The sequence below is a fragment of the Heterodontus francisci genome, chromosome 25 (genome assembly GCF_036365525.1).
Source record: "Heterodontus francisci isolate sHetFra1 chromosome 25, sHetFra1.hap1, whole genome shotgun sequence".
In the NCBI taxonomy this organism is placed as follows: Eukaryota; Metazoa; Chordata; class Chondrichthyes; order Heterodontiformes; family Heterodontidae; genus Heterodontus; species Heterodontus francisci.
In genome coordinates this window covers 67,082,387-67,097,524 of record NC_090395.1, presented here as the reverse complement: position 1 = coordinate 67,097,524, position 15,138 = coordinate 67,082,387, and the positions used below count along the sequence as shown (strand labels likewise).

The window sequence follows — 15,138 nt, the reverse complement described above, 5'->3', positions numbered from 1 at the left end:
TCAATTGGAAGAAGCACTGAGGGTAGCAAGGGCACAGAATGTACTCTGGGTGGGGGACTTCAATGTCCATCACCAAGCGTGGCTCGGTAGCACCACTACTGACCGGGCTGGCGAAGTCCTAAAGGACATAGCTGCTAGACTGTGTCTGCGGCAGGTGGTGAGGGAACCGACAAGAGGGATAAACCTACTTGACCTCATCTTCACCAAGCTACCTTTCGCAAATGCATCTGTCCATGACAGTATTGGTAGGAGTGATCACCGCACAGTCCCTGTGGCGATCAAGTCCTGTCTTCACATTGAGGATACCCTCCATTGTGTTGTATGGCGCTACCACCGTGCTAAATGGGATAGATTTTGAACAGATCTAGCAACTCAAAACTGGGCTTCCGTGAGGCGCTGTGGGACATCAGCAGCTGAATTGTATTCAACCATGATCTGTAACCTTGTGGCCTGGGATATTCCGCACTCTACCATTACCATCAAGCAGGTGGACCAATCCTGGTTCAATGAAGAGTGCAGGAGGGCATGCTAGGAGCAGCACCAGACATATCTAAAAATGAGGTGTCAGCCTGGCGAAGCTACAACACAAGACTACTTGCATACCAAACAGCAGAAGCAGCATGCTATAGACAGGGCTAAGCAATCCCACAGCCAACGGATTAGATCTAAGCTCTGCAGTCCTGCCACATCCAGTCGTGAATGGTGGTGGACAATTAAACAACTAACAGGAGGAGGAGGCGCCACAAATATCCCCATCCTCAATGATGGGGGAGCCCAGCACATCAATGCAAAAGATAAGGCTGAAGCATTTGCATCCATCTTCAGTCAGAAATGCTGAGTGGATGATCCATCTCAGCCTCCTCCTGAGCACCCCAGCATCACAGATGCCAGTCTTCAGCCAATCCGATTCACTCCACGTGATATCAAGAAATGGCTAAAGGTATTGGATACTGCAAAGGCTATGGGCCCTGACAATATTCCGGCAATAGTACTGAAGACTTGTGCTCCAGAACTAGCTGCACCCATTGCCAAGATGTTCCAGTACAGCAACAACACTGGCATCCACCCGGCAATGTGGAAAATTGTCCAAGTATGTCCTGCACACAAAAAGCAGGACAAATCCAACCTGGCCAATTACCACCCTGTCAGCCAATTCTTGATCATCAGCAAAGTGATGGAAGGGGTTGTCGACAGTGCTATCAAGCACACTTGCTTAGTAATAACCTGCTTACTGATGCTCAGTTTGGGTTCCACCAGGGCCACTCAGCTGCTGACCTCATTACAGCCTTAGTCCAAACACGGACAGAAGAGCTGAACTCCAGAGGTGAGGTGAGAGTGACTGCCCTTGACATTCAAGGCAGCATTTGACCGAGCATGGCAGCAAGGAGTCCTAGAAAAACGGCAATCAGGGGGAATACTCTCCACTGGTTGGCGTCATACCTAACACAAAGGAAGATGGTTGTGTTTGTTGGAGGTCAATCATCTCAGTCCTAGAACATCACTGCAGGAGAACCTCAGGGGAGTGTCCTAGGCCCAACCATCTTCAGCTGCTTCATCAATGACCTTCCCTCCATCCTAAGATCAGAAGTGAGGATGTTCGCTGATTGCACAATGTTAAGCACCATTCGTAACTCCTCAGATACTGAAGCGGCCTGTGTCCAGATGCAGCAAGACCTGGACAACATCCAGGCTCGGGCTGATAAGTGGCAAGTAACATTTGTGCCACACAAGTGCCAGGCAATGACCATCTCAAACAAGACAGAATCTAACCGTCGTCCCTTGATGTTCAATGGCATTACCATTGCTGAATCCCCCACTATCAACATCCTGGGGGTTACCATTGACTGGACCAGCCACATAGATGCTGTGGCTACAAGAGCAGATCGGAGGCTGGAAATTCTGTGGCAAGTAACTCACCTCCTGACTCCCCAATCTACAAGGCACAAGTCAGGAATGTGATGGAATATTCTCCACTTGCCTGGATGGGTGCAGTTCCAACAACACTGCGGCACAGTGGCGCAGTGGTTAGCACTGCAGCCTCACAGCTCCAGGGACCCGGGTTCGATTCCGGGTACTGCCTGTGTGGAGTTTGCAAGTTCTCCCTGTGTCTGCGTGGGTTTTCTCCGGGTGCTCCGGTTTCCTCCCACAAGCCAAAAGACTTGCAGGTTGATAGGTAAATTGGCCATTATAAATTGTCACTAGTATAGGTAGGTGGTAGGGAAATATAGGGACAGGTGGGGATGTTTGGTAGGAATATGGGATTAGTGTAGGATTAGTATAAATGGGTGGTTGATGTTCGGCACAGACTCGGTGGGCCGAAGGGCCTGTTTCAGTGCTGTATCTCTAATCTAATCTAATCTAACACTCGGGGAGCTTGACGCCATCCAGGACAAAGCAGCCCATTTTATTGACACCCCATTCGCCACCTTCAACATTAACCCCCTTCACCATCGATGCAGTGGCAGCAGTGTGTACCATCTACAAGATGCACTGCAGAAACTCACCAAGGCTCCTTTGACAGCACCTTCCAAACCTCCGACCTCTACCAACTAGAAGGACAAGGGCAGCAGATGCATGGGAACACCACCACCTGCAAGTTCCCCTCCAAGCCACACACCATCCTGACTTGGAACTATATCGCCGTTCCTTCATTGTCACTGGGTCAAAATCCTAGAACTCCCTTCCTAACAGCAGTGTGGGTGTACCTACCCCAAATGGACTTCAGTGTTCAAGAAGGCAGCTCACCACCACCTTCTCGAGGGCAATAGGGATGAGCAATAAATGTTGGCCTAACCAGCGATGCCCTCATCTCATGAACAAATTTTTAAAAAGGGCATGAGTGAACCATTTGGGTTTTTGGGTGAGTCTGACAGCTTCATCGTTACTCTAGTGATGCCTGCTGTTTATTTATTTTTTTACTGAAAACTGAAACTGAATTCTCAGAAATGCCATGGTGGTAGTTGTTGAATTCTCATATTCTACTGGATTACTAGTCCAGCAACATAACCACTGCATTACCATACCCACTCTCGAGACCTGTATAACTGTAAATATAGATAGATGTGCTTGTCTGTCTTTGCGGGAAATCAGGCAGAAATTTGTATAACTTTTTCCCGAAATTAAATAAGTGGCGGCCTATTCCACAGTAGGGCAGTTTGTACATGATCTGCTTCAGCATGTAGGAAGTAAAGGTTCCATCAATATTGGCATTGGGAGTTGCTGAATAGATTACGCCTTGTTCCTGTGTGCTCCCAGTATGTGGAGATAAAAGGTCATGGTTGCAAAATACAAATGGTCCAAGTTAACGAGCCACTAATTTATCTATTTTCTGCTGTTTTGGCAGGACTGGGATGAATTATGAAATGAAGCCTCTGTCAGGTTCGAACCACACGAGCAATCATAAGCAACTGATTAAACCTGACTTGGAAAAGAATCGAGGTGAAGCGGATGGGTTTGAAAGGTACAACAGGAAGAGTGACCGGAAGGAGTCTAGCAATGAGCCAGTGGCCAAGGTTAACGGTATGATGGTACAGGAAGTGCCCTTTGACCCCAACAGCCCTGGTCCAGAGCTGAGAACTCAACCGGGATGTGAAAGGCCCATACAACCTAATGGACACAACTGGCAGCATGCCTCTCCTGGTAGGCCTAACGATGAGTATTTGCAACAGGACGGGGTAAATACGGTGCTTCGACGGGGCTTTGTCCCACGCACCAACACCGAGAAAATGGCACAGCGTCAATCCTCATTGACCCACTTACAGCAGTGGGTTAACATGCGCAGATCCGCACTACCACAGGACGAGCTGAGGAGGTGAGAGGGCCGTGTCTAAAACTCTACCTTATTTTTTATCCATTCACGAGATGTGGGCATCACTGGCAAGGTCAGCATTTATTGCTCATCCCTAAGCGTCCTGTAGAAGGTGGTGTTGAGCCTTCTTGATCCACTGCCGCCCATTGTAGTGGCTTTAATGCAGCTGAGTGACTTGCTAGGTCAACTACATTGCTGTGGGTTTGGAGTCACATATAGGCCAGACCAGGTAAGGATGACAGATTTCCTTCCCTGAAGGGCATGAGTGAACAATCGGAATTTTATGACAACCCATTAATATCATGGTCATCATTACTGATACTAACTTTTCATTCCGGATTTATTTAACTGAATTTAAATTCCCCAGCTGCAGTGATGGTACTTGAACTCAAATCTCTGGATTATTAATTGAGGCCTTTGGACTACGAGTCCAGTAACACAATGACTATGTCACTGTACTTGTGCCAACGTGTGCCACATACACTGTCAAATCCAATATATTGCCCCTACTTTACATCTTCCTTTTCAGTAAAGGCCCTATATGTTTTGAAAGAAAGAACTTTCATTTATATAGCATGTTTCATCACCTCAGGATGTCCCAAAGTGCTTTACAACCAATTAAGTACTTTTCAAGTACAGTAGCTGTTGTAATGTAGGAAACGCAACTAGCTCCCACAAACGGCAATGTGATAATGACCGTGTAATCTGATTCAGTGATGTGGTTTTTCTACTCTTAGGAAGACAGTTGGTGAAGTATCGAACTGGAGTCAATCTTTGCACATTTTTATATTTATTTACAGAGTTATACATTACAAGCAAAAATCTCCTAACCCAACAGCTACAGTTTTAATCTGTGTCTATTTGTAGGGAGCTCCGGTGAATTCCCAGTTAATGCCCATCACCTGCATACAATTAAACAGAATTAATATACAGTAGTTGAGGGATAGATATGGAGAGCTCCCTTGCTCTTCTTCGACTAGTACCATGGAATCTCTACACCTACCTGAGATTTGACACTACATTTGAGGAGATATTAGGACAGGTGACCAAAAGCTTGCTCAAAGAGGTAGGATTTAAGGAGTGACTTAAAGGAGGAGAGAGGGGTAGAGTATCGGAGACGTTTAAGGAGGGAATTCCAGAGCTTGGAGCCTAGATGGTTGTTAGGACATAGAATGCCTTGCCGGAAACAGCGGTGGGAGTTGAATCTGCTGTAGCCTGTTAAAAGGGAAGTGAATGCATATTTTATCTAGAATTACATGGAATGTTATAGCACATTCAGCCCAGCAGGCCTATGCCAGTATTTATGCTCCACATGAGCATCCTCCTACCCTACCACTCTATCAACATAACATTTTATTCCTTTCTACATTGGTATTTAAATACATCTATACTATTTACCTCAACCGCTTCCTGTGGTAGCAAGTTCCATACTCTAACCAATCTCTGGGTAAACTACTTTCTCCTGAATTCCCTGTTGGATTTATTAGTGACTATCTTATATTTATGTCCCTTAGTTTTGCACTCCCCACAAGTGGAAACTTCTCCTTTGTATCTACCCTATCAAACCTTTCATAATTTTAAAGACCTCTATTAGGTCTCCCATCAGCCTTCTCATTTCTAGAGAAAAGAGCCCCAACCTGTTCAATCTTTCCTGATAGTTATAACCTTTCAGTTGTGCTGTCATCCATGTAAATCTTTTTTTGCACCTTCTCCATTGCCACTATATCCTCTTTATATCGCCTCCTCATGTTGGGAGTGTGATTTAAGAGTCACTGTGTACCATAACATGCCCAGAGGCTTATTTAAATGGTTCTTTAAAAATGTTTCATGCACTAGAATTGCTGAGAGATCTGATTGAAAAGGTAAACCTGTTTTAATGAGTGTGTCTGGTCCTGCTCTCTGGACGATGATACAAAATCAAACACACCACAGAGAGAGACCATATATTTGAAATACTGGTTCAAGTGGCTCAGCTGATGAACCTGAGCCAATTGGATTAGGTAAAACTCGCTCGAAACCTCTCTCTGAATAATTAGCATAATTAGCTGACCTCAGTGGAGAAGGTTGGGTGGTGGGGACACTACAATAGGGCTCAGCACCACCCCCTCCTCCCCCCCCGGGATATAGTCATAGAATCATTTATGGCACAGAAGGAGGCCATACGGCCCATCAAATCCATGCAGGCTCTCCACGGAGCTATTCAGTCAGTCCCACTCCCCTTGCTCGATCCCCGTAGCCCAGCAAGCCTATTTCCTTCAAGTGACCATCCAATTTCCTTTTGAAGTCATTGATCATCTCCACTTCCACCAGCCTTGTGGGCAGCGAATCCAGGTCATTACTACCCACTGTGTAAAAAAGTTCTTCCTCACATTCCCCACTGCATCTCTTCCTAAAACCTTCCACCTGTGTCGCCTAGTCCTTGTACCATCAGTTAATGGGAGCAGTTTTTCCTTGTTGAACTTATCTAAGCCTGTTATTATCTGGTACATGTCTATTAAATCGCCCCTTAATCTCTTTTGTTCAAAAGAGATCAACCCCAGTTTTTCCAGTTTAACCTTTTAACTAAATTCCCTGATCTCTGAACTATTCTGGTGAATCTCCTCTGCACCATCTCAAGGACCCTCACATTCTTCCTAAAGTGTGGTGACCAGAACTGGACGCAATACTCCAGTTGGGGCCTGACCAGAGCTTTGTAAAGATTCAGCAGAGCTTCTCTACTCTGTACTCAATGCCTCTGTTTATGATAGAGAAGAGAAAACTGTCTGGGGCTCCCGTTTCTGATTGCTAGCCAACACTGCTTGTATATGTGTGTGTGTGCGTGTGCGTGCGTCAAATGAAGACAGAATTGGACTCTCCCGTGATGCCCTCGTAGTAGAATGGCTTGCCAACCCATTTGGCAGAGAACATCGTGATGGGGGACAAAATGAAATACTGGGTCTGATCGTGCTTACTGCAAGGCAGGTCTATATTGGACAGCTGTAGTCCTGATCGTATCTCTTTTCTTCAGCTCTCAGGTGTATCACACTCCAACGAGAGAAATGCCAGAATATTATAGAATGTTATCACCCTATTACCAAGAGGATTATCCCCAGTTCTTACAGCCCGGTGGACGTCCAGACAGCATTTGCTCTGTGCCAGCTTACGACAGGATGACAGCGCGATGGTCAATTGATGAGCGGCAGCCGCATTTTTCGCTACAGGACTGGCAGGACCGGCGGGCGTACAGCGGGCATGGCTCACCTGTGTGGCACGGTGCGCAGCAGACGTACACCCCCGAGGTCGACAGCATCACCGGCACGATGAGGAGGCTGTCCCTCCAGCCCCGTTCTCGCTCTGTGCCACGCTCGCCATCCCAGGGTCCATTGGTGGTGAACCGTGTCTACTCTCCGGTGAGGTCACCGAGTGCCCGGTTCGACAGATTGCCGCCCCAAAGGGACGAAACGTTTGGCCATCCAGCGTATACACTGCGCCGGTCACGCAGCGCGAAGGTAACCCATTTACCGTGCACACATTTTCAACTGTCTGGTTGTACACAGAGTAATGAGATTGTGGAACTTACTCACCACATTTTTTTATTCATTCATGGCAAGGCCAGCATTTATTGCCCATCCCTAATTGCCCATGAGAAGGTGGTGGTGAGCCACCTTCTTGAACTGCTGCATTCCATCAGGTGTACCTACAGTGCTGTTAGGAAGGAAGTTCCAGGATTTTGCTCCAGCAGCGATAAGGAATGGCGATATATTTCTAAGTCATCATGGTGTGTGACTTGAAGGGGAAGTTGTAGATGGTGGTGTTACCAAGCACCAACTGCTTTTGCCCTTCTAGGTGGTAGAGGTCATGGGTTTGGGAGATTCTGTTCAAGGAGGCTTGGCGAGTTGCTGCAGTGCATCTTGTAGATGGTACACTCTACTGCTACTGTGTGCCAGTGGTGGAGGTAGTGGATGTTTAAGGTGGTGGATGGGGTGCCAATCAAGCGGGCTGCTTTGTCCTGGATTGTACCAAGCTTCTTGAGTGTTGTTGGAGCGGCACTCATCCAGGCAAGTGGAGAGTATTCCATCACATTCCTGACTTGTGCTTTTTAGATGGTGGACAGGCTTTGGGGAGTCAAGAGGTGAGTTACTCCTTGCAGAATTCCCAGCCTCTGACCTACTCTTGTAGCCACAGTATTTATAGAGCAGATGCATTTAAGGAGAAGTTAGATAAATATATGAAGGAGAAAGGAATAGAAGGATATGTTAAGTGGGTAAGATGAAGTACAGTGGGAGGAGGCTTGTGAGGAACATAAACACCAGCATGGACCAGTTGGGCCAAATGCCTACTGCTGTAAATTCTGTGTGATCTGAAGAAGTTTAAATTATCCAGCAATTTGAAATAAACAATTTTACTAAAAGAGCACAGGTGCTTTTTGGAAAGAAAGACTTGCATTTATATAGCAATCTTTCACAGCCTCTGCACTTTACAGCCAATGAGGTCGAAGTGTAGACACTGTTGTAGGAAACTTGGCATCCATTTTGCTCACAGCAAGACCCCACAAACAGCAATGCGATAGTAACCAGATAATCTGTTTTTAGTAATGTTAGTTGAGGGAGAAATACTGGCCAAGACTTTGTGAAAATGCCGCTGCTCTTCTTCAAAATAGTGCCATGGGATCTTTTATGGTGCACCCGGGGGGGCAGACAGAACCACATTTTAACATCTGAAAGACGGCACCTCTGACAATGCAGCACTCCCTCCGTACTGCATTAGCGTATCGCCTCGATTATCTGCTCAATTCTCTGGGGTGGGACTTGAACCTACAATCTTCTGACTCAGGCAAGATGCTATCAACTGAGTTACAGCTGTCACTATTTTGTATCATTTCAATTCAAACTAATGCATAATTTAAATATCAATGTAACATCATTTGAATTGTCTGTTAATTTTAATTGAAAAATACCTTCAGAGAAAACTCATGGAAGATTGGATGAGGGTTTGGGGTTAAGAATTTAGCAGTATCTGCCATCTTGGAACATGGGTATGGCCCAGAGAGGCACAGTGAAGGCCTATAACTTGGATGTCCCTGAGGTTATATATATCTGGCTGTTTCAGTTTAGCCTCTTAAGAGGACGGAGTGAAGCCACGGATTGGTGCAGGTAAATTGTTTGTTGCGGCAGAGGGTTCAAATACCGGTGAATACAAATGAAAGATTAAGAAGTTAAAAGTAGGAGGGAAATTAGGTGGAATCTATTAGGTGGAGGTACAATGGTAAGGAATGCGATGGGAAATGATAAAATGGGAAGGTTCAACAATTAAAAAGGGATGTGTTTGTTGGATCAAATGGCGTTTTCATCTTCCTAAAAATCTTAATATTACATAGGAGCATAAGAACAGGAGGAGGCCATTCAGCTCCTCGAGCTTGTTTTGCCACTCAATGAGATCCTGGCTGATCTGGTACCTAACTCCTTATACCCGCCTTTTCCCCGTATCCCTTGATACCTACGGCAAATAAAAATCGATCATTCTCTGTTTTAAAATTAACAGTTGATTTCACATCAATTGCCATTTGCGGAAATTCCAAATTTCACCCACCCTTTGTGTGTAGGAGTGTTTCCTAATTACACTCCCGAACCTTTTAGACTATCCCCGCTAGTCTTAGACTCCCCAACCTGTGGAAATAGTTTCTCTGTATCTACTCTGTCTGTCCCCTTTAATATCCTGAAAACTTCAATCAAATCACCCCTTAACCTAATTCCAGAGAATACAATAAAAGCAAAATACTGCAGATGCTGGAGATCTGAAATAAAAACAAGAAATGCTCGAAATGCTCAGCAGGTCTGGCAGCATCTGTGGAGAGATCTCTCTGCAGATGCTGCCAGACCTGCTGAGTATTTCCAGCATTTCTTGTTTTTATTCCAGGGAATGCAACCCTATTTTGTGTAACTTCGTGTAATTTAACCATTGGAGAACAGGTATCATTCTGGTAAGTCTACACCGCACCGCACAAGGCCAATATAATCTTCCTAACGTGTGGTGCCCAGAACTACTCTCAGTGCTGCAGGTGTGGTCTAACTAAGGCTTTGTATAGCTGAAGCATGACCTCTGCCCCCTTGTATTATATTCCTCCAGATGTAAAGGCCAACATTCTATTAGCCTTTTTGATTATTTTCTGTATCAGCTCATCGCATTTTAATAATCTAGCTACCTGGATCCCCAAGTCTCTTTGGACCTCCACAGTTTCCAGCTTTTCACTATTTAGAAAGTACCATGTTCTATCATTTTTAGGTCCAAAGTGGATGACCCCACATTTGCCTACATTAAAATCCATTTGCCGCAATTTTGCACATTCACTTAATCTATCCATATCTCTTTGGTAATGTTACACTCCCATCTTCCGCCTATCTTTGTGTCATCAGAAAATTTGGATATGTGGCTTTCTATTTCATCATCTAAGTCATTAATAAATGTCTTTTTTGTCCCACAAACTTTGTCAGCACTCAGTTACCTTCCCAACCTAACACTAAGGAGCAAGAAATTTGAATAAAGCTGTGAGTTCATACAGAGAGGTTGGCTTTTAAAAATAAAACTACATTACAAGGTTAAATAATTATATTTTTCCCAAATAATTTTATTATTGAGTTATTGTGACCATAATTCCATACGTTTTAAGGTACTTGTGGATAAGGATAAGAGTAGTCCTCGGGTGAAGGTGCTAAATTGGGGGAAGGCTAATTATAACAATATTAGGCAGGAACTGAAGAATTTAGATTGGGGGCGGCTGTTTGAGGGTAAATCAACATCTGACATGTGGGAGTCTTTCAAATGTCAGTTGATTAGAATCCAGGACCAGCATGTTCCTGTGAGGAAGAAAGACAAGTTTGGCAAGTTTCGGGAAGCTTGGATAACACGGGATATTGTGAGCCTCGTCAAAAAGAAAAAGGAAGCATTTGTGAGGGCTGGAAGGCTAGGAACAGATGAAGCACTTGAGGAATATCAAGACAGTAGGAAGGAACTTAAGCAAGGAGTTAGGAGGGCTAAAAGGGGTCATGAAAAGACATTGGCAAACAGGATTAAGGAAAATCCCAAGGCTTTTTATACATATATAAAGAGCAAGAGGGTAACTAGGGAAAGGGTTGGCCCACTCAAGGACAGAGATGGGAATCTATGCGTGGAGCCAGAGGAAATGGGTGAGGTGCTAAATGAGTACTTTGCATCAGTATTCACCAAGGAGAAGGACTTGGTGGATGATGAGCCTAGGGAAGGGAGTGCAGATATTCTCAGTCATCTCATTATCAAAAAGGAGGAGGTGTTGGATGTCTTGCAAAGCATTAAGGTAGATAAGTCCCCAGGGCCTGATGGGATCTACCCTAGAATACTGAGGGAGGCAAGGGAAGAAATTGCTGGGGCCTTGACAGAAATCTTTGCATCCTCATTGGCTACAGGTGAGGTCCCAGAGGACTGGAGAATAGTCAATGTTGTTCCTTTGTTTAAGAAGGGTGGTAAGGATAATCCAGGAAATTATAGGCCGGTGAGCCTTACGTCAGTGGTAGGGAAACTATTAGAGAGGATTCTTCGGGACAGGATTTACTCCCATTTGGAAACAGATGAACTTATTAGCGAGAGACAGCATGGTTTTGTGAAGGGGAGGTCGTGTCTTACTAATTTGATTGAGTTTTTTGAGGAAGTGACGAAGATGATTGATGAGGGAAGGGCGGTGGATGTTGTCTATATGGACTTTAGTAAAGCCTTTGACAAGGTCCCGCATGGCAGACTGGTGCAAAAGGTGAAGTCACACGGGATCAGAGGTGCGCTGGCAAGATGGATACAGAACTGGCTCGGTCACAGAAGACAGAGGGTAGCAGTGGAAGGGTGCTTTTCTAAATGGAAGGATGTGACTAGTGGTGTTCCGCAGGGATCAGTGCTGGGACCTTTGCTGTTTGTAGTATATATAAATGATTTGGAGGAAAATGTAGCTGGTCTGATTAGTAAGTTTGCGGACGACACAAAGGTTGGTGGAATTGCGGATAATGATGAGGATTGTCAGAGGATACAGCAGGATATAGATCGGTTGGAGACTTGGGCGGAGAAATGGCAGATGGAGCTTAATCCGGACAAATGTGAGGTAATGCATTTTGGAAGGTCTAATGCAGGTGGGAGGTATACAGTAAATGGCAGAACCCTTAGGAGTATTGACAGGCAGAGAGATCTAGGCGTACAGGTCCACAGGTCACTGAAAGTGGCAACGCAGGTGGATAAGGTAGTCAAGAAGGTATACGGAATGCTTGCCTTCATCGGTCGGGGCATGGAGTATAAAAATTGGCAAGTCATGCTGCAGCTGTACAGAACCTTAGTTAGGCCACACTTAGAATATTGCATGCAATTCTGATCGCCACACTACCAGAAGGACGTGGAGGCTTTGGAGAGGGTACAGAAGAGGTTTACCAGGATGTTGCCTGATCTGGAGGGCATTAGCTATGAGGAGAGGTTGGAAAAACTCGGATTGTTTTCACTGGAACGACGGAGGTGGAGGGGCGACATGATAGAGGTTTACAAAGTTATGGGCAGCATGGACAGAGTGGATAGTCAGAAGCTTTTTCACAGGGAGAAAGAGTCAGTTACTAGGGGACATAGGTTTAAGGTGCGAGGGGCAAAATTTAGAGGGGATGTGCGAGGCAGGTTTTTTACACAGAGGGTGGTGAGTGCCTGGAACTTGCTGCCAGGGGAGGTGGTGGAAGCAGATACGATAGCGACGTTTAAGAGACATCTTGACAAATATGTTAATAGGTTGGGAATAGAGGGATATGGGCCCCGGAAGTGCAGAAGGTGTTAGTTTAGGCAGGCATCAAGATCGGCGCAGGCTTGGAGGGCCGAATGGACTGTTCCTGTGCTATACTGTTCTTTGTTCTTTGTACACATAGACTGATCTGCTTTTGGTAGAATACAGAATACTGAACTAATATTGCCTTATGTCTTATACTAGAGACGGGCTGGAAGGCAGGGGGTCTGTAAAATGGCGAGGAAGTGGGGGAGGTGGGGGTCCCATCGGCGTCCCACCGCCATGGCATTTTACCAGTGAAGGTGGAGGACGGCTCTCCCACCCAGAGACCATTGAACCACTTAAGTGGCCAATTGAGGGCCTCTTCCCACCCAGGTGAGCCCTCCACCACGAGGAGAGACTGACTGGTAAAGGCTGGCCGCTTCCCTTTGAGCTCGGGGTGGGGGGGCAGCCTGCTTACATGAGCACCCTGTGGCCCACGGAGTGGCGCCTGGCAGCTATGGCCAGCCCTGTGACAACTCCCCCAGGCCTGCCTTCACCAAACCTCCCCCCACACTTTGCCGGGACACACCTGTCTGGCCCCAGCATACCCAGACCCCACTTACCTGGTTGGGAGAGTGGCCTGCGTCCATGGCATCCTGTATCCCAGGCACAGTCCCAGCAGTGACCACTGCTCCCGGTGAGACTGTTGAACAGCCAGCCCTCTGATTGGCTGGCAGCTCTTGGGATCAGGCGCTCATCCTTTAAAGGGACGGGAGCCACAATGGCAACTAATTAGTTGCTGCACAGCTGAAAAATGTGGCTCGGGGTCGCACAAACAGCCGAGGAGGGGTTGCCTCTGGCTTTCGGGTCCCTGCAGCGCCGACAAAATTCTGGCCATGGTCTCAAGAAAATGAATTTGTGGAGAATAAAAATATCATACAAAGGGAATAGGAAAGGAAGGAATGATTTGCAATTATAAAAATCTATATCATATCACTACAAAACTTCCCAATGCACTTCACAATGTTACGACCAGGTGAGGAAGGGGTGTCAGACTCCCCTTTCGCCTCTTCTCTGGTTTGACCGCAACAGGGTTTATCCTTTTAACACAGTGATTTAACTTACCACCTCAGTGAGCACTTGCTCCTGTTACTCTAATACATACTTGCACATGAAGCAATCAGACAGGTTTTCTTGAGTTTAAACAGGAAAGATGAAGTTTATTAACCTTATCAATCTATAAACTGGTTTAAAATTACTAAAATACATGACACATCCATGCTCACATTCATAAGAGAGGCGCACACACACGCACAAATAGATACAGAGGGGGAAAAAGCAGAGTTGGGAGGTTGGAATAGAGTCCTTAATAAAAAATGGAATTTAAATACGTAAGTGTAGAGCCAGTGTCCTTAAGTGAAATTGAAGTCTTGAAGTCCTTGCTGGGCCACAATTTGGGCTTGCTTCTCTGGTTCCGGAAGGCCGAAGAGGGAGTTTATCTGTTCTCCTTGTTGGTGACTGTGAGGATCTATAGATGTGAGGTTTAGCTGCAGTTGAGGCTTTCCTGGGACTTTGCTGGAGAGGGAGAGAGAGAAATCTTTCTTCCTTGGAGTTCAGTTACTGTTTGCCTTCTGAGGCACAATTCACAAAACTCTGAATTATACAGGTTGTCATGTCATGTGACCATCACTTTGAAACGGAAGTTTCTGGAATGATCTTTGAAATTCAAGCTTGTTCAGGCATACTTGGTAGGGGGGGTGGTGGTTGGCTCTTCCAAAGTCAATGGGTGTCGATGGCTTTTGATGATCAACATTGACAAAACCATTCTAGGTAATTGAATGAGAGCGCACCTCTTTTGTTCTGGCTAGACTGAGTAATTACCTCTGTCTCCCAGCTGATCTTTGGCTTCTCATATGCAAATTGTGCATGGCCATCTTTAGCTGCTCTGTTCTGCTTTTTGAAGGTTATTTGTAATAACGTCCAATAAAAGTCTCAGGCAAAGTTCCATACGACAAAATTAATATTTTCCATTTGGCATGTGGGTTTCTGTCACAACAAAAAATGGGTTTTAGATTTAGAGATACAGCACTGAAACAGGCCCTTCGGCCCACCGACTCTGTGCCGACCATTAACCACCCATTTATACTAATCCTACACTAATCCCATATTCCTATCACATCCTCACCTGTTCCTATATTCCCCTACCACCTACCTATACAAGGGGCAATTTATAATGGCCAATTTACCTATCAACCTGCAAGTCTTTTGGCTGTGGGAGGAAACCGGAGCACCCAGAGGAAACCCACGCAGACACAGGGAGAACTTGCAAACTCCACACAGGCAGTACCCAGAATTGAACCCGGGTCGCTGGAGCTGTGAGGCTGCGGTGCTAACCACTGCGCCACTGTGCCGCCCTATTATATTGTGCAATCTTTTAAAATGATTATTATGAAGCTAACCAGCAGCAATTTTGCACAGTTGAATGAGCCATAAATTGCAATGCAATGAATGGTTGGTTGATCTGTTCTTGGTGTTCTGGGTTGAGGGAGCGATGTTGGTCAAGACACCAGGAGATCTCCCTCCTCTTAAGTATTGC

General features: G+C 45.7%; 1 protein-coding gene across 11 annotated transcripts in view; it reads left to right on the top strand.

The window, feature by feature from the left end:
* Positions 1-15,138, top strand: part of plekha6 (pleckstrin homology domain containing, family A member 6) — a 307,598-nt gene that overhangs the window by 235,593 nt on the left and 56,867 nt on the right. For all 11 annotated transcript variants that reach the window (XM_068057421.1, XM_068057422.1, XM_068057423.1 and 8 more), the window contains 2 exons: positions 3,344-3,811; positions 6,816-7,296. In XM_068057421.1, the coding sequence (XP_067913522.1) occupies positions 3,344-3,811; positions 6,816-7,296 (949 nt within the window). The remainder of the gene's footprint in view (positions 1-3,343; positions 3,812-6,815; positions 7,297-15,138) is intronic.